Raw genomic sequence first — 20,806 nt, forward strand, 5'->3', positions numbered from 1 at the left:
CACACACACACACACACACACACACACACACACAAAAGATTAAAGTGGTAATTTTCAAAAACATAAAATTCTAGTCTTTACCTCTCCTATCACATCCCTGTTTCCTGTCACTGAAGTGGTCACCCTTTTAATCACATTGCAGTCTTTGGATCAGTATACAGAGGACCAAATCCTTGTCCCATGGAAGTCAACTGGAATTCTGGCATTGACTTCAAAAGATGGCTACTGTTGGAGCCATAGAATTTTTCTGCTTCAACCACTATGGTCCAGATTTTTAAAGGTATTTAGGTGTTACTCTGCTCAGTGTTGCAAAGCCTAACTGACATAGGACTCTAACTTCCATTTTCAAAAGTGACTTAGACACTTCAGCTCCTAAGTCTCACTGAAAGTCAATAGGATTTAGGTGCCTACGTGCCATAACCTCAAAGGTCTTTAGGTGCTTAATTTCCATTGGAAAAAAATCAGTGAAAGTTAGGCACCTAAATACCTTTGAGATCTGGGCTTACATTACTTTTGAAAATGAGACTTAGGAGCCTAAGTCAGTTAGGACTTGCAACACTGAGCAGAGCAACACCTGAATACTTTTTAAAATCTCAGCCTGTGTTAAAAACAAAATCACACATGTATTGCCAAAGAAGTCAAAGAAATGTGCATGAAGTTTTCCTCTCAAGAACTATGGCAAGAGCTAATTTGACTTTTCCAGCACATGAAGAGAAGTTTAGATCATTTTCCCTTTAGCCACAGAACCACATAGGCAACCAGTACTCCACCAAGTCAGAGCAGGTAGTAGGTTAGTACTTATCGGAGTTGAGCCGAACACAAGTGCCTGGGCTACTTCCTGGCCAGATTTTACTATTTTAAATGGACTCTTGAACCTTTCTGGTGCTGGCCTATTCACTTAACAGATGGCCTGCCAAAATATAACTTGTACAAACAGTCAGCCCTCTGTTACACCAACTGTGACTACTAGGAGCCCTGGAAAGAACAAGTGCTTTTATAGCAAAGCCCACTGCAAGAACTAGTTGTCCCATCTTCACAGAGCTATCCCTTTAAAGAAGATGCTTTCAAGGATTTCAAGATCTAGATCCACAAAGGTACTTAGCATCTAAGCCCCAAACTTACACATCACTGCTATCCACAAAACTCCCACTCGGCTACCATCTAACCCTGCAGGGGCCTCAACTCACTCAGTGCCTACATTTGTGCAGTAAAAGTTCCCTCAGTGCCTATGTTTCTGGCTGGGGACATACCCATTACTGCCTCCCTCTAGAAGTCCAAATGCTCATCTCACATCTAAGCCCCAGTGCAATTTACAAAGTGTGGGAAGATAGGCACTTCTCTTCCTAAATCGTGTGCAGGGCTTGATCCAGTAGGTGTGCTCAGAGGCCACATAAAACACTCAGGATAGAGGAGATAGTATCCCAGTGGTTAGGGTGCTCCCCTGGGATGTAGGAAACCCTCATTTCAAGTCCCTATTCTGCCTGATGAAGATACCAGATTAGAACAGCAATCTAATAACTCTCAGGTGTGTATCCTCACCACTGGGAGATAGGGTGAGTCTCAGTCTCCATGGCCCAATTAATATTGAGTTAATTAAAGTGGAACAACTTCTGCTGAATAGAATATTCCCCTAAACTAGGGGTCCCTTTGTCAATCTGACCCAAAGCCTTTTGCTGGGGACCAAAGGGATTTGTCAAATGCAAGACTTCTCTTCAAACCCACTTAAATCCTGAGCTGCTGTTGTTGGTTTCCATTTAAAATCTCACCTGCTTCAATAGTGGTGTAACTCTAAATATATTATTAGGTCTACCACCACCTTTCCTCAATCACTTTGTATTAAGCATTCTAACTACTATATTAAGGGGTAAACCAGTGAGCAGATTGACTAAAGGTTTTCATCAAGACCATACAGCAGATCAGCTGCAGAGCTAGATATAGAATGCATGTTCCCTGGGCTCTCATCAGCAAACCATACCACCATTATTATAAAATACATTTACTTAGAGTTCAAACATTTCAACTCACTTCTCACAGAGTCAGAGCCATATCTAAAACAATCACATCAATAAAAACCCACTCCCACACACCAGTTTCAGCCTACCTTGAGGTTTTTATGGGGGTTAGTCAACCAAGCAGTCAATTATTCTCCCTGCCTGACCCCCAAATCAGGCAAACTAACATCAGATAAGGAATTGTTGTCATCTAACCCAATTGGCAAGCCTTCTAGCTCTACCCCCTTCCCATGAGCTCATTTGCCGTCAATCAGCAACGCTTGTGAGAAACAGGTGCCCCATCCCAGATAAAGGTCCTTTAAAGACAAAAATCAACAGCGGAACAGGGAATATTCCCTATTAAAATGTGTGTAGGAAGCAGAGTGTATTTACTATAGCATTTTCAATCTGGTTTTATACTATAGTTATATCTTCCAATAGACTAAAGAAAGGGCACCCTAATGCACCAGCAGCTAGGTAAGAGGTGCTCCCCAGAATGGAGTAGCTGTGCATTCTGGTCATAGTACTTTCTTTTTCCCTGGTTTGGGACTAGGTTTGTTAAACTATGGAAGAGAAATCAGATGGGGCTGCAGGTGATCTCTGTAGCTTGCTTTTCTTCAGCCATCAAAAATGAATGAAACTCATCCTAGTTCATTTTAGAAAAGGTGGCAGATATAGATCCTGGTATGATACAAAGTTCCCTCATCTCCTACAGTCCTACCCAGAACTAAGCAAACTCTGTGATACTGCTAGCCAAGTTCTGGGTTTAGAACCCTGTTTGAATTAAAAAAGAACACTGGTTGAGAAAGGGGCTCAGCTGATGCTTGGATCTGTGTTTCAGGGCTTCTGCATTTGGTATTTATGGGCCATTACAGAAATAAGTTAGGGCAGTAACCTTTTCACCTGATACCAAAGTTCTGTGAATTTTGGATCTGGGAGTCTGACTTGGGCCTATCCATGTCATTTATATACTATCTTGCATCTCTATTACTTAATAATAGATAGGTATAACAGCTGCTAAAAGGTAGAGAGCATGGGTGTATATGTGTATCTATATAGTTAGATGAAACCAAAAAAGAGTCTCTGTTCCAACAACTTGCAAAGTGAGAACTTGATAGTTCTGTTTAGAAACAGTGGATCTGATTCACCATTGCCTTTCACTCTGTGTAGTTATTTACACCTGTGCAAAGTGGGTGCATAACACTATCATTTGGGACATGTATAAATGGCTATGCACAGTAGTGGAGAATCATGTCCAGGAGGTAGGACAAGTTTTCTGTAAACTTCTTAGTGGATTGCCTGGTGGGGACATTGTAAACTTGTGGAACCTTCCTGATTTCTCTTTAAGTTGACTATATAGGTTCTAATTAATACCCAAGATCCAAAGTCTTTCTGACTCTGATTCCCTATGACATATTATAGCTGTGGTGCAAGGTCAGGCTAAAGAAACTATGTTGGTTTTGGGTGCTCTTTTATTGCTTTTTCTCTTCATTAATACCCTGGGATTACTTTCGTGTAAAACCTGCTTATTGTACTTAAATGTACTAGCATTTCTTACTTTTTTAATTAACCTGATCTGATTTTCAACCAAAAATAACAAGATATGTAATAATAAGATATTGCTCACCTAAAACCATAAATTCTTTCTATCTTTATCTCTTTGCTTGCAGTTTCTCACTTGTTGCTTAATTAAGGTATCAGAATATTAGCCCCAAATTATCTTCTTGATCTAGTACTTGAATTCTGCTGAAACAATTTAGCCTTTCTCAGTATTTAACCTTTATCTGTAACATGCAGATACAATTTGGCACATGTTGTATTTGATTCACATAATTTAATGGGTAATATTATTGGGGGGGGGTGTCTTGTTCATAACCAGACAAACTAATTAAATAAACAGATTGGATTCAGCAACTTTGTGCACTCAGAAAAGTTTTAAAAACTGGTGTCCCTCATGCTCCTTGATCTTGAATGTAACAGCACTAAAGTGATAAGTATCCTGAGGAATTGTGGTAGTAAGGTGTGGAATTCAAAGCAAGGGTCTTACCAGTTTGTTAATTACAGTGGAGGATAACAGAAGTGTACATACAACTTAACCCACTCAATTTAGTCTTGCTCAGCACAGCTAAGTATGCCTGTTACAGACCTTAGAGACTTACAAGAAAAACAACTTCTGAACCACACTGCTGAGAGGGAGAAAACAAAATTCTCCAGGAAAGGAAAGCATAATGGAGACTCACCTGAGTTCAAGTCTCAGAAGAAACTTCAGGTGGCCATTTGCCTGCTGTTGATGGAGCTGTGTGAGAGGTTCACTTTCTTTGGTATTGTCTGCAACATGATTCTCTTTTGCACTATCAAACTTGGCTATCTCAACTACCAAGCAGCCATCATAAACATGTGCTTTGTAGGTGCCTCCATGTTATCACCTGTGTTTATGGGCTGGCTTGCGGAACATCTGGTGGGGAGGATCAAGCTGGTATATATCTGCATATTTCTCCACTTTCTAGGTAGGTGCTATGCCATGATTATTTTATCTACAATGTGCTTTTTGTATGCAATTCTGCTCTAATAAGTCAATTTTTAAAAAAGTACTATAGAAACATACTATTCCTTACTTATATGCAAATTCAATAATTGTCTCCAACCTGGAGGCCTCACCAAAGTTCTTTAATAGCTAAGGACTTAACTTTTCTTTCACAAAATGTACTGGAGTAGATTTGCTAATATACCTTAATGAAGCATTATTTTGAACAATACTAAATAATGTTTGTAAAATAAGGTCTAAATTTTCAAAGGTGACTAGGGATTTTAGGTGCTGCAGTCTAAAAGCCTAAACTGTGACACCTTAAAGTGGCTTAACTTTTCAGAAAGCAAGCTCTCAGCATTTTCTGAAACTGAGCCCCTTTAAGGTATCAAGTTGGGCACCCACAGTCACTAGTCACTTCTGGAAAATTCAGTGATATAACCACCTGTTAAGACCATAATTTGCAATGCATTTCTCCAGTTGGTGCAAATTTATGGGGTTCTGCTATATTTAAAAATTACATGGTTGTTAATAAGATGTATATATCATGTAGATAAACTTTGAACTAGAAAGCCACATTTTGATGCTTACGTTTAGGGCCTGACTCATATTAACTCTATCTGCCTCCTTCCCCCACCCAATGGGCTAAAATCTTTTATACAAAGTTCAGGATACACTTCTTAAAATATTTTTCCAGGTAACTTACATGTGTGAATTTTACTGACCCATGATCTGTACATTTGAAGTCCCTTCAATATATAGATATGTAATGTATGGACAGCTCCTAATGATCCTCCATATAGTGGCTGGAATGGGGGACAGTATGAAACTTTAGATATTCACAGCTATTATTATGGGTTGTCAAGGAGATTGGGTGATATAGAGGGTGGAACCACTCCCCTTCCTAAACAAACTGAGTTTGCAGGTCTCTGCTCACTTTGTACAACTGTCATGTGGAATTTAGTAAATGTCAAAGCTGGTGATGGCTTTCGCAGCCTGAGTTGAGCTGATCTAAAAACTGAATTATCTTTTGTCTCTAGGACAGAGTTGAGGTGAAGCAGAGTTGAGGTGATTGCTACTCAGATCAGGCAGGTACAACTAGACAGTAACAGTCAATCTCTGATGCTGCATCCTGTTCTTTAAACTGCACAACTACCAGAATTAACTTCATAAAATCACCAACTTTTAAGTGGATAACACAGGCAGAAGATGAAGGCAGAACAAGTTATTGCTGCTCCAGAGCCACATTAACATAAATATTGGAAATTCACCCAGATTTCCATAACTCTATACTAAAATAGATATCAATTGCATTGCCACTTGATGTATAGCTGTCACACAACTTATTCACATTTACTCATCTCAAGAGTTTGTTTGCATGCAGGCAAATAAGTTGTTATTTAGATAGGCATCAGAATAGCATTAGACTATTTGAGATAATTTCTGAATTGGTCTTCTCTCGAGGCAACATTTCTGCCCTCTTGACCTCCATCCAGAAGTGTGAGTTTGAATTCAGTTGTGTGCAGCAGGTGCCCCGAGGTCATGTTTCAGAAAGCTTTGCATTGGAAACTCTAGCGCCTCCGTTAGAGTGTTGCTGCAGCAGGAAATAATTCTGTGTTATGTGCATCAGCTATAAAAACACCTGCTGTGGGTGACTGAAGAGAAATCGCCACAAGAATTTAAAAGAAAAAAATGACACAGAGGAGCAAGTGGGTCAGTGGAAAGGAGGAAGAAGGGGGTCACTTTGTCTAGATTGCCAAGGCACTGTATGAACTACCTGAGAAAATGACTTTCTTTGTATCCTCTTCCTTACTCCATAAACTCCTTGTTTGGAATCCCCTTGCCCTTTGATTCTAGATTACCAAAAAAAAAAAGACATCAAAGTGGGACAAATTGACTCTAATTTTAAAACAAGTATAAATTGTTGAACTGAATACTGAATATACTGCATCAGACCACTTAACCAGCCATTGACAACTGTCAGAGGTAGCACAAAGCATTTTCCAAAGAGAAACAAATGTCACTATAGCAAGGGAAAGTTTGTGACAAATAAATATAAAATATTAGGGATGGTGATCTGATAATAGACTTGTTAGTGTAAATATAATGCATGGGATATGACTCTTTGTTGTGGGAGTTTATTAAAAAATTTTGCTTAATCCAGGCTGGGGTTTCAGATTTTGATGTTTAGTATCACAGTCCTGGTCTCCTGTTGCCATGCTTGAAGCAGACATGAGTGCAGATATTATGTATATGATGTATTTGCAATCTATTTCAAAATACACTTAAAAGGCTCATTGAATATGGGAGCCTCACTTTGCCTATAGAAACAATGCTGTAGATTGGAGATGCCAAATCTCAACTGCAGAGTCCTAAAATGTGTTCTGGGCTAACTTTTTCTAAAGCTGCAAAGGGAAGAGTAAAACTGATAAAATAAGTAAAAATAATCAAATAGCATATCTGAGAATACATTATAACATTTGCCAAATTATCTGATGAATATTGTTCATCTAGCTGTAGTGATAAACTACGACTTCTGAGTTCAAGCAAGCAATTTCTATTAATCCATCTAGACAGATAAAAGAGTAGCACAAATTATGGTTATGTTTCTTTATTTGTAAAGAGAACTTCTATGCCACTGAACTGCAGCCCTCTGGTCCCAGGCCAGCCCTGAAAGCAACGAAGTTCAGATACTTCTGCCATATGTAGTCAATATACTTGCCTAACAGTAGGATTCAGAAAAGTTTTGGGCTTGTAGTTGTACCCATATCTCATTCTAAAGGAATGAATAACTTTCTCTCCCATTGTGTGTGTAGATATTTTTTTTAATAATTCAGAGACTATAATTCCAATATAGCTGTTAATCTAGAAAATAAATACTGGATTCAATGCTTCATCATTTTAACCAGTTACATATGTCCATTTTCTTCCCCATTGCAGGTGCAACCGTACTACCTGTTGTTGCCTTCCCCTTTGAAGATTTTTATATAGACAGACACTATTTTATTCATCCACTAGCCAAAAAGGAGCAGAAAATACTCTTCTACTTTGGGCTAATAACAGCCTGCTTTGGATCAGGAGGCATAAGAGCTGTAGTTTGTCCACTGAGTGCTTACAACCTTGAGGATTTTGAACCAAAGGAACTTCTTTCTTTTTTCAATTGGTGAGTTTTTTTAATTTTGCAACAGAACAACTGTGTGAGATGATGGAGCTTAATTAAAAACTCAAGTGCATCTTTTTTTTTTTAATGAATGTATATAGGAAATCTGATTTTTAGCTGTAGCAATTAGTTTTCAAAAGGACTGCCTAAATTTCCTTCTAGGCACATAAATTTATAAATCTTCAGGCCAGAAGGAAAAAGTCTGATCATAGTCTGACTTCCTGCACAGCACAGGCCAGGGACTTTCACCCAAGGTGAATCAAAGTCAAGTGATTTGCCCAACTTGATACAAAATTAATAAGCTAGTTGCTATTTAGAACCAAGCTATTCTATTTGAGTTCTTACACCATGGTACTTAAAGGCCTGTCAGGGATGTGGTGAAGTTCCTTGCTGGGTCTCAATCCTTTGCTCTAGGTTGAGTAGACTCCGTATAGGTGGCAAAGTTCCTTAAACAAATATAAGTACCAGGACTAAAATAAAAAAAAAAAAATCAAACATCACAGTTGGAACTGTCCTTTACTTCAAGAAGTGGTCGATTTTCCTCATGTGAGCAATGGTGATAGAAAGATAGGCCTCATAGAGTCTCTTTCCAGCTGTGACTGACAGTTTAGGGCATCAGGTAAGCCACTTGACGTCTGTTCTTCAATTTAAACATCTGTATAGTTACCAAGGCTGGCTGGAAAATTTCAGACAAAAACATCTTTCATTGGAAAATGAGGCTTCATCAAAATCACAATTTCCTACAGAAAAAGAATTTTCATTGGAAAAATTGACATGTAACATTTTGTCAACCCAAAATGAACTGTTTCCTTTTGGTTAACAAACTGAAATGGAACACTTGGACATTTACAAATTATATTTTTTTCTGGACACTGTTCCACAAAGTTTTAACAGTTCAAGAGTTTTGTTCTGATTGGGACAAAATGATGAAATATCGGAATTTCCCTTGGGACAGAAATTCCTTTATTAGATACGCACAAATATGTACCTACCTCAGAGGGAGCTTTGTGATACTTAATGTTTGCCAATTATCCAGAAATTCTTGATTGAGAGGTGCTATACATGTGCAAAGCATTGTTGGTACTACTAAAAATAAATCGAAGTGTATCTATTATGAACTGAAACTGAGCACATTTGAATATTGATAATGCATCACTGATGAGTCAATGAAGAATTTATTAGGTCATATTTCTGTTCATATAGGGATGGCTTTCAGGGTTATTCCTTTTCCTCCCCCCAGTTATGTTAATACTGAAGCTCTTTGGATTAAATCCAAACTTCAGTGTAGCTTTACTAAAGGTGGATAAGACTGTTTGGTTCCTTAAAACAGATTCTGCCTCCTTGACCTGCCCAAAGGAGAGAGAAAAAATCTCCTTTTTTATTCTATTCTGAGTTTTAATCCTTAATTAGAAACATCATTTTGATTAAATAAGACTCTGGAGGATTAAGACTGGAGAGCAATCAGTTGTTCTGAAAGATAGCTTGGGAGAATTTATTGTACTATGATTTTAGTGATTCACAATTGTGTTTAATCAAAGTGACATTTCTCAGTGTTGATTACAAAGGAGACATAACGACAGAATGAATAAAATATTTTCTTGGGGGAATCCAAATGGGTCAGTTCTTGGGGCTTTGGAAGTATCAGGAAAGGTGTGTGTGTGATTAAAAACTAATTTCTACAGTTATCTGGCATCTGAGGCAGGAACCATATGATTTGTAATCTTAAAACTAACAAAATGGGGTTTACTTCTTCGCATTTCCTAGTCTCATTACAACCTCATAAGTATATAATCATACACTATTTTCTCTTCTTGGTAGATTTTTTGTCACAAGAATAAATGTTTAAAATACATATATATTTAATGAGACAATTGCACACTTGCTTTTTAGAACAATCTAGATTCTTATGCAGCCTGCTTTACTTCAGAAATTAGGCCTAACAGCTTTTCAAAAATCAGACTTCTTGCAAAGGAGTGTGTAACTATGATCTTAACCCTAGTATGGTGTGAGAGCTGCATTACACTTCTAGGGCCTGAAGCCAATCTCTGGAACAAACTCTGGTGTAAAATCATGGAAATAAATGGAATTTCACCAATGTTAAACTAAGAAGATGAAAACTGGGCCCTGAGAGTCTGAAGCCTGAGCTATAAGTTAAGGCTGTAAACTGGTACTACTACTTGATGCATGAGAACTCCTATTGCTATCGATGGGAGCTGAACAAAAGGGTCGGGGACAGAATATGGTCCTTAAATCCTCGCCAACAACTGAACTAGTAAAGCAAAATTGCCTTGAGCATTGAGGTGTTGGAAAATTGTAGTTAGTATAGGACCACTTCTATATCTGTCTTTGTCTTCTATTCCTTCTCAATCTTGCTTGGGGTTTCCCTCTTCCTTCTACTAATATTTCTTTCCTTTTTTGTTTGCCTCAACTCAATCTCTCAATTATTTTTGTCACTCCTATTTTATATTTATCTCTTTTCGTTCCTTTCTTCCCGTGTTCACTACCATGGCCACTGAATTTTTGTACCCTGCAGGGTGTCAGAAGGGCTTTCCTTTCTGCAAAGCCTCATTGTCAAATGAAGAAAAGTGTGGTAAACAAATGTTTCTGCATAGTTTTGGAAATGGACCATTATCTGGTACTTGGATGTACCTTAGTCCAAGCTTCTGTATAAAGCTCTTCATCGGTAGATATCAAAACACTTTACAAGGACATTAGTATCATTATCTCCATTTTACAGACTGCGTAACTGATGCATAGGGTGGGTGAGTGACTTAGCCAAGGTCACCCAGCAGATCGTGGCAGAGCCAGGAATAGAATGCAGGTCTCCTGAGTCCCAGTTCAGTGCTGTATCCATTAGGCAACACTGGCTCGCCTAAGCTAACTTGTCAGAAACAGAGTCAGAAACCGAGCTGGTTGAAAAACAGAATTTCTATTCCACAGAAAATTGAGGCTGAAATTTTGTTTCAGGATCAAAAATAAAACTCAAAATTTTTGATGAAATGAAACCTTCCAAAGCACATCGCTTTGACCCTATAGAATATAATACATACTAAAAGTCAAAACATTTGGCTAACTTCCTATTGTAAACGTTGGCATAATTGGTATGTTCTCAGGAAACTTTTTGATTTTGTCAAAAAAATTTCTCGTCACCTCTACACAGAACCTTGGGGCAGAATCTGTGCTACTTCATTTTTTAAAAAGCGGCCACCAACCCCTTTTCTCCCAATAAAACTTTGTATTTCTCAGAGTGGCAATCAAGCTGTTTACCTGGCAAGTATGAAGGCCTGAGTCATCACTGATGGAATGTGAACCTGTGATCTCAGGGAGTATAAGATTCCTGAGCCTACTGGAATATCTTTATTCAAGGATTAAAGCTTACCACTCCAGGACTGATATATCTGACCTGAATGTGTACTACCAAAATATCCCTGGAAATCCTGTAATACCTGGTGCATGAAAAATGCTAAAGCAACTAGTAAATGGCCAAAGTACCTCAGAGTAAGAGGTTGCAGAAGCAAGTATTGTGATCAAGGGCTGAGCAGAATGGGATTAGCTTTTTCTTTCTTCCCTCAAATGCCAGCATAAAATATCTGGCTGTTCCTGGTATAATTATTGAAGTGAAATACTTAAGATGCTGACATTTAAACTGCAATTATAAAGCTTCTAAGCTAACACCTGACTGAGATGAATAGGGTAGTTCTCACCAGAAAGAGAGAGACTTTCTGGATGTCTGTGGACTTTATAGGACAACATGGTAGCTATTCAAATTTGGACGGTGTCTTCACAATAGACCTATAGCCTTGTGTAACAATGAAAAAACAAACTGCTGGGGCTAGCAGCTAGCAGCAAAAAAAAAAAAAAAAAAAAAAAAAAGCAGCTAGCAGCAAAATGCCAGTATGATATTCCAGCCAGTTCTTTTCCCTCCCCACTTTCCACCACCAGTCACATGAATCATATTGTGGCAGACCAGCCCCACCTGCCAGATAGCCCTTTTTACCCAGCATATTATATGGGCAGAATTACTAATAGAGGAAGCAAATTTAAGTCATTTGGAAGATGCTAGTGGAGATTTCCCACCTCCCCACTTGGCCTTGAAATAGTTCCACAGTCATTTCATAATTCTGCCCAGAGGCTTAGCAGGATCTCTTGGGTTACAGGTTGATTGTATTGATGGCCATTTTTGTAGTGTTTTGTAGAGCCAGGGCCTTTGGATTAGGTGGCTGTAGAACCCGTGCTTTGCCATAGAATAATACTCTAGCAGGAGTGCTTCCTCTTCTATATACATACATATTTCTAGTTTTCTGGGTTGTGAAGATAGTACAACTCAATGCAAAGATGTCTTCCTGAATCTGCAGGTAGTCTGAAACAATAACTTGAAGAGTTGAGTGGATTCATTCATTTCAGTGATTAATGCTAAAAACTAAATATGATTTAAATGTCAACTATTTTACTGTTTCAGAGTAGCAGCTGTGTTAGTCTGCATCCACAAAAAGAACAGGAGTACTTGTGGCACCTTAGAGACTAACAAATTTATTTAAGCATAAGCTTTCGTGGGCTACAGCCCACTTCTTCGGATGCATAGAATGGAACATATATTGAGGAGATATATATACACATACAGAGAGCATGAAAAGGTGGGAGCTGATTCTCATTTCATCAGAAACAAGCAGCTAATTATCTTAATGTTCAGATCTAATTCATTTAAAATATCCTTTATACAATCTAATAATCATAGCAGTGTAGGACCGGATGGGACCTCTAGAGGTCATCTAATCCCCTGCATGCAAGGTAGGACTATATAATAACTAAACCATTCCTGATAGGTGTTTGTCTAATCTGTTCTTAAAAACCTCCAATAACAGAGATTCCACAACCTCCCTAGGCAATTTGTTCCAGTGCTTAACTCCTCTGACACTTGGGAAGTTTTTCCTAATATCTACCCTAAAGTTTCCTTCCTGCAATTTAAGATAATTGCTTATTGTTGCATCCTCAGAGGTTATCAAGAACAATTTTTCATCCTCCTCCTTGTAATAACCTTTTATATACTTGAAAGCTGTTATCATGTCCCCCTCAGTCTTCTCTTCTGTAGAATAAACAAACCTAATTTTTTTTTCAATCATTCCTTATAGCCATCTTTTCTAGACCTTTAATCATTTTTGTTGTTCTCCTTTGGACTTTCTCCAATTTGTCCATATCTTTCCTGAAATATGGCACCCAGAACTGGACACATTACTCAAGCTGAGGCCTTATCAGTGCGCAGTAGACTGGAAGAATTATTTATTGAGTCTGGCTTACAGCACTCCTGCTAATATATTGAGAATGGTGTTTGCTTTTTTTGCTACAGTGTTACACCATTGACTCATATTTAGCTTGCAATCCACAATAACTCCTAGATTTCTTTCTGCAGTACTCCTTCCTGGGCAGTCATTTCCCATTTTGTATGTGTGTAACTGATTGTTCCTTCCTAAGTGGATTAGTTTGCATTTGTCCTTGTTGAATTTTATCCTATTACTTCAGATCATTTCGAATTTTAATCCTATCTTCCAAAGCACTTGCAACCCCTCTCAGCTTGGTATCATGCACAAACTTTATAAGTGTACTCTCTATACCATTACCTAAATCATTGATTAAGATATTGGACAGAACCAGGACTATCCCTGTGGGACCCCCTTCCAGTTTGACTATGAACCACTGATAACTACTCTCGGTGAACAGTTTTCCAACCAGTTATGCACCCATGAGAAGGTCATGTGAGACAATTTCAAAAGCCTTACTAAAGTCAAGATATACCACATCTACTGCTTCCCCTCCATCCACAGGGCTTGTTACTTTGTCAAAGAAAGCTATCAGGTTGGTTTGACGTTATTTGTTCTTGACAAATCTATGCTGATAGTTATTAACCACCTTATTATCTTCTAGGTGTTTGAAAATTGATTGCTTATTTGATCCATTATCTTTCTGGATACTGAAGTTAAGCTGACTGGTCTGTAATTCACAGGGTTGTCCTTATTCCCCTTTGTATAGATTAGCACTGTATTTGCTCTCTTCAAGGCCTTTGAAATCGCTCCCATCTTCCATGACTTTTCAAAGATAATCGCTAATGGCTCAGCTATCTTCTCAGTCAGCTCCCTGAGTATTCTAGAAATGTATTTTATCAGGCCCTGATGACTTGAAGACATCTAATTTGTCTAAATAAGCTTTAACTTGGTCTTTCCATATTTTAGCCTCAGAGTTTGACTCATTTTCACTGGCATTCACTATGTTAGACATCCAACTGCTACTTAATGTTTTGGTGAAAACTGAAACAAACCCATTTAGTACTTCTGCCATTTCCACATTTTCTGTTATTTCCCCCACCTCACTGAATAACGGGCCTACTCTGACCTTCGTCTTACTCTTGCTTCTAATGGATTTGTAGAATATTTTCTTGTTACCATTGATGTCTCTAGCTAGTTTAGAAGGGCCAAGACATAAAATGAGATTAATTTTGTCCCTACATGTTGTGTTGTTTGTTTATATTCATCCTTTGTAATTTGACCTAGTTTCTACTTTTTGTAGGACTCTTTTTTTGATTTTTAGATCATTGAAAATCTCCTGGTTAAGCCACGGTGGTTTCTTGCCATACTTCCTACCTTTCCTATGCAGAGGGATAGTTTGCTCTTGTGTCCATAATAATGTCTCTTTGCCAACTCTCTCAAACTGTGTTTTCCCTTAGACTTGATTCTCATGGGTTCTTGCGTACCCCCCCTGAGTTTGCTAAAGTTTGCCTTCTTGAAATCTATTATCTTTATTGTTCTGTTTTTCCCTCCTACCATTCCTTAGAATTGTGAACTCTATCATTTATTGTCACTTTCACCCAAGCTACCTTCCACTTCCAAATTCTCGGCTATGATCCTCCCAGCCTTGGGGGTACAGAGCTTTTCCTCCTCCATCTTTGAGGGTGATTCTTCATCACCCATTGCCAAGGCAGCATAATGGTTCTTCATTACCATGGTTGGTGGGTTGTTCATAGCTAGTTCTATGGTAGCATCATGTCTGCTACATCAGAGTGCCACAGAATCTGGGGGCCTTGTCATAGAAAGAATTTATGTAGAATGTGAAAGGTCTTACCTGGTGATTTGTTTGTTTGTTTGTTTCTGCCACTACTATCCTGACCATTTGCCCTACAGCTCCATTATAGTCATCCTCAGAGGGGGAGCTATTCCACCTATACAATAATGATGTCTGAAATGTGAGGGGGCACTAAACAGTGATTAGAGTTTTTGACCTTTCAAACACCCACACACACATCCCCAGACAACCCCCGCAGATCTGTGGTCTCCAGCAGTGCAGTTTGTTGCACTAGTGCCTGTAAGACTGCTTAGCTGCTGAATCCAGGGCTTGAATCTCAAATATCCTGCCTGTCTCTACCCCAGAGTGGTCACTCAGATGGCCTGAAGAATGCAATGGAATTTCAGGAAAGGAGGTGGGGCATCAAAATCAGAAACAAGCCATAGGCTCATGTCTGTCTGGGTTCTTATATGCAATTCATCACTGTGACATGATGATCATGATGGTCCCTTCTTGTCTATGACACGAGCACCTCTCAGAATTTTGAAATGTGCACATCAAGATACATTTCTCTTTCTCTCATTGCTCCAGTCAGCAAAGACCTGATATTTGTTCTTTACTTATTTTGGTGGCAGTGTTGATCTCAGGGCACCAAGATTTATGGAGGTCCTAATTTCTTCTGAGAATGAGTTCCAGTTGCTGAAAAAAGTCCATCTCCTGTACATATGGGTTTCATTCTTTAGGCTGCCATTTCCAGTGGAACACAATGGACATTATAGTCATGTAGAGTGAGACAGCCTGGGCTGATCTCATCGAGAGCTCTGGAGACCAGGATTAAAACCTTGAACTTGGCCAGCCTCTGGAGCTGTTTGCCCCATTGTGCAATTTTAAACTTAAAAACAAAATTGCCAGAAGAGGGCCAAAGCATGTGTATGCAAAACACTTCCATAATCTTTAATGCCTTCTCTCCAAAGTGGTTAACACCAAACCCCAGACAACTGCTTTACATTTAAATAAAAAAAAAACCCTCTAATGGTTTCATATCTCATGACAGAAATGGTTTAAAAGACACAGCACTAGCTAAAAATAATTAAAGTTGAAATTCTCAGGGACTTTTTCAGATGGCTTTGGGGGCTGGTTTAGGCCTGGAAGTCCCTGCTTCCCGGCATACATAGTATTGCTAGTCCCCCTGCTTCCCAGCATACATAGTATTGCTAGTCCCCCTGACAGCTGCCAAATGCTTCTCAGCAGCACTGAGTTCATCCAAATTTTGATATGTCATTATTCTTTCCTTGGCCACAGCCTGTATTCCACTAGACTTGCTGTTTAAAAGTGCACTCCTGCCCACTGCTTCTGAGTCACTGTCGGATGCTCTTCTTCCCTAACAAGGCAAGAGAGATTATTTTGTTTTGAGTTGAACAAACTTGGGTATTGTCACTCCCCCACATCTTCAGCGTTATATAGGCTTTTCTTCTTGGTTCTAGCTAGCTAGGTCAATGACAGAGTAGTCAGAAGCACTACAGTAATGATCTCAACGTTGTAACTTACAGTGATGCCACTACAGTTTTCCGGGCAATTACAACAGACTAGCAAGGAGCCTTTTAAAGGGAAGAAGCAGAGGCAATGCAGATGGGCCCTTGGTGTTTAATAGCAACTGCTTTTTCTCCCTTCCCACTCCTTTCCCTCTTCTCAAGGTTCATAGCCAAAACATTGATTTGATCTTTAATACATGTTCTCTTATGTAGAGGACAGTGATACTAGACAGATTTGCTTCTCCAGCTGAGCTGATAGTACGCCCTGCCCACTCACTTGTGCTTAAGATAAAAAGTTGTAGAGGTGAGCAAGAATAGCTAAGGTCATCTGTCCTGCTTGTTTATTTTAAGCAAATTCAAGACTAATGATACATGCTAGATTGACAGCACAAAGACTCAAGTTCTTTGTTCATATTCTGCAAGACAGGTAGAACCCAAGGCAATAGCAATATGTGCTCCTCCAGGCTTCCTCAGTGTCTCTCAATCTCAATACACAGAGTGTGTGTGTGTGTGTGTGTGTGCGCGCGCGCGCGTGTGCAGGAATGTGAAATCAGTTATCTCCATGGTCAGTCAGTCCTTGCTCTCAGTGCAATGGCTCTCAGCAAGGGTGACAACTGTGGTGGTGCTCTCACTTTGATACTGAAACTGCATACAAAAGAAATCTAAGCAATGTGTTCTGTTGATTGTAGAATTCTTGTTTATATTCTTTAAAATAGCATTAGCTTTTTAACCCATTTGGAAGTCTGAGACACATTTTAAAAAGGCCTAATTTTTGTCATTCTCTGAAAATCAGGGCAATAATAAGGTGTCTCAAGTTTGATACAGAGATTACCAAGTGAGATTTCTTTGGCCTGTATTATGCAGGAGATCAGACTAGATCAGTGGTGGGCAACCTACAACCCGCGGGCCGCAAGCAGCCCATCAGGGTAAGCTGATTGTGCACCGCGAGACATTTTGTGGGCTTTGACCATCTGCAGGCATGGTCCCCCACAGCTTCAAGTGGCTGCAATTCACCATTCCTGTCCAATGGGAGCTGCAGGAAGCGGCGGCCAGCACATCTCTGTGTCCTGCCGCTTCCTGCTGCTCCCATTGGCCAGGAATGGCAAACTGCGGCCACTGGGAACTGCGGAGGACCATGCCTGCGTACAATCAACGTCTGCAAAATGTCTCACAGCCCTCAATCAGCTTACCCTGATGGGCCATGGGTTGCCCACTACTGTACCAGAGTCAGCAAGGAAACACTTTCTCCTTGTGTATAGAATTATACATTTGGCATGGGGCATTATGGGTTTTTTCATCTTCCTTTGAAATGGTATTGCCAACTCCACACATTCAAAAACCTTAGTCAGGCATCCATAAACCAAGAGATTGACTTGAAAATCATGAGTTTAAAAAAATGAGGTACTTTTTGTCTTCTGGCTTTTGAGCCTTTAGGCATCAGTATTTTTTTTTCTATAACCATGAGGGCTAGAAACCTGGTCTGTTTTTGTAAGTAAATGCTGAGACTTTCCCATAATCAAGTGAAAGTTCATGTAGACTGTCAGGCTACGCAGGATCCTGGTGCATGCTACACGGGTGTAAATACTCCCCACTCACTGTTGTTAAAGTAAGTAAACTTTTTAACTTCAGAATGCTTAAAACTGTACTTCTTGCAACAGAATTGCATTCTTAATTACTTGCATCTCTTCACCGGTTTCCCTCTTAGAATAACTTTTGTCTGTTTACCATAGGTTTTATTGGCTGGTTAACTTAAATTCAGCAGTTGTCTTTGTTAGCATTTCTTATATCCAGCAATCTGTGGCCAAGAACCTTGGTTTTCTTATCCCATTTGTGTCTGTGCTTATGGCCCTAATCACAATTCACATGGTGCGCAGTGAAATGATTTACCAGCCCAAAAAAGGTAAGATCCAAATATCTGTCTCTTAGATATGTTTTAAAGGTGACTTAAAAAAATTGTTTAACTGTTCTTTCTCCAAAGCTACATCCATTCTGTCTGTCCTTAATTCTGCTGAGTGCCTCCTGTGAAGGGCTGAACATCTTCTATCGCCATTAACTTCAGCACTTTACAGAATCAGGCCCATATAAAACCAGTTAAAACAGACCCTTCCCAGGAGGTGGCTGCATCACAGGAGAGCGGAGGCTGATTTTCTATTTTAAAGCTATCATTGCTGCAATGTAAGCTATTACAATAGAATGTCAGAGCTACAAACGCCTCTGGAATGGAGGTTGTTCATAACTCTGAAATGTTTGTAACTCTGACCAAAATGGTATGGTTCTTTCAAAAGTTTATAACTGAACATTGAGTTAATACAGCTTTGAAACTTTACTATGCAGAAGAAAAATGCTGCTTTTAACCATCTTAATTTAAATGAAACAAGCACAGAAACAGTTTCCTTACCTTGTCAATTTTTTTTTAACTTTCCCTTTATTGTTTTAGTAGTTTACAGGTTTTGTTTTTGTTTTTGTTTTTTTGTCTCTGCTACTACCTGATTGTGCACTTCCGGTTCTAAGTAAGGTGTGTGGTTGACTGGTCGGTTTGTAACTCTGGTGTTCATAACTCTGAAGGCCTGCTGTATCCCTAAAACTAAATATTAGAAATGCTGAACTGTTTAAACATGCAGATAGCTTTGAGTACTTTAAAACAGATGTATTTATACAAAGAAATTTTTACTGCATCTCCCAGCTTGTTGCAACATTTTAACATATAGCAATTCCTTAAAGTATTTTGATTCTGCTTTATAACTTGTAAAATGCAATTTGTATGCAATAGGAGGTGGGGAACCCTACCAAATGGAAGAAATTAAGCTACCAGAAAAGAGAGTAAAAGCTTAATGTTAAAATAAACCCTGCTTGTTTAATCAGTGGAAAATATAGTTAGTAGAAACACATGTTAGATCAATGTTGGCAGTGTTGTTGTAGCCATGCTGGTCCCAGGATAAGAGACACAGTGGGTGAGGTAATATCTTTTATTGGACCAACTTCTGTTGGTGGAAGGGACAAGCTTTCAAGTTTTACAGAGCTGAGAAAGACCTTGGTGAAGCTCAAAACTTTGTCTCTTTTCCCAACAGAAGTTGATCCAATAAAAGCTGTTACCTCACCCACCTTGTGTCTCTTACTTTTGAATGACAGCTATCGTTTCTGGAATTTTCAGACACATTCATTACTCACATATATGAAGCATCTTTGAGTTCCAAGGTGAAATTAATATTCAACCCAACGATGCTGTGATCAGGTGGCTTCTCCTACCTGCTTCAAATACAATTCACCTAAGCTGAGACAAGACAAGGCTCACTGTTTCCTTGGCCTTTGTGCTATTTCCTTTTGAGTTCCATTTGTGAATAAAACCAGTCTCCCCCACAAGGCTAACTACTGCCAGGGTTGCTCAGCCCCCATGCTGAAGTCCTCTGAGAACTATTCCCTGTATTCTAAGGTCAAGATGTAGGGTGACCAGATGGCCTGTTTCTAAAGGACAGTCTTGTTTTTTGGGACGATTTCTTATATAGGCACCTATTACCCTCCACCTCCATCCCTTTTTTTCCATGGTTGCTATCTAATAACCCTATCAAGGTGGAGCAATGTCACCTGCAACAATGAGTCAGCAAATCACACACCTCTTCTGAGTCTCTACTACTTTGCACTCTGGATAGTATTTTACTCTCATTTTGCACAAGTATAAGCTCTATCAAATCACATTGGTAGTGTTGCACATAATGTGTACAGGTGCAAAGAACAGAGGCTAGGATTTTCAGAGGAGCCTCAGGAAGTTAGGGACCCAAATCCCATTGATTTTTTTTCAATGGACTCTTTTGAAATTTCCTGCCAGAAACTGAAGACAGTGGAGATTCTGGCTCATGGCACATTGACACCAAGGACATATCTGAACAAAAGCCGTGGATCTGAATGTACTTAGCATGAGGAAATTTGTATCTGAACTTTACAGCTTGAGCCCGCCTGTCTGTTATGGAAAAATCACAGCACCAAGGTCACTAGCAAGGTTTATTCAGTTCCTTATGGTCACAGCAAAGAAAACAAGAGATACCAAGAACTTTTTGGTAACAAATGTGGCCTTACAACAATATTAATTGCCCTACAAAGTCAGCACAGGCAGCACTTGTTTGTATATCATTGCTTAATGTTTTTCTGAATGCTTGTTGTTTGGTTTAATTAATATTTTGCAAGTTTCAACAGAATTGCCCATTTTTGGATAATATTCTGAGGGCTTTTAATCCTTATTTTGGCTCCTTCCAATAAAATTACTACATTGGAAATTCTTTAGAGCCATAATTCAAATCCAGAGGTGACCTTAAAGAAATGATTTTTATATATACCCCCTTTTTATTTTAAGGTAACATTTCCAATGTGGACCATGCATTCCATCATGTTTAGCGGTCAAGCACTGACTTCATTTGCATTTCTTCCCACTGCTATAATTTTAAGAACTGGCAGGTGACCAAAGATGAGAAAAAATGTGTGTCTACCATCTAGAGTACAATGTAGGCTTTTTATTATAATTAAGTAGCATAGATATTCATGATTAGATCAAGGTCAG

The 20,806-nt window shown here is 39.1% G+C and overlaps 1 protein-coding gene across 1 annotated transcript in view; it reads left to right on the forward strand.

The window, feature by feature from the left end:
* The first annotated feature begins 4,122 nt into the window (after nt 1-4,122).
* Nucleotides 4,123-20,806, forward strand: part of SLC15A5 (solute carrier family 15 member 5) — a 60,763-nt gene continuing 44,079 nt past the window's right edge. The window contains exons 1-3 of the mRNA XM_030542078.1: nt 4,123-4,498; nt 7,456-7,678; nt 17,988-18,157. Of these exons, the coding sequence (XP_030397938.1) occupies nt 4,123-4,498; nt 7,456-7,678; nt 17,988-18,157 (769 nt within the window). The remainder of the gene's footprint in view (nt 4,499-7,455; nt 7,679-17,987; nt 18,158-20,806) is intronic.

Source organism: Gopherus evgoodei, chromosome 1 (genome assembly GCF_007399415.2).
Source record: "Gopherus evgoodei ecotype Sinaloan lineage chromosome 1, rGopEvg1_v1.p, whole genome shotgun sequence".
NCBI lineage: Eukaryota > Metazoa > Chordata > Testudines > Testudinidae > Gopherus > Gopherus evgoodei.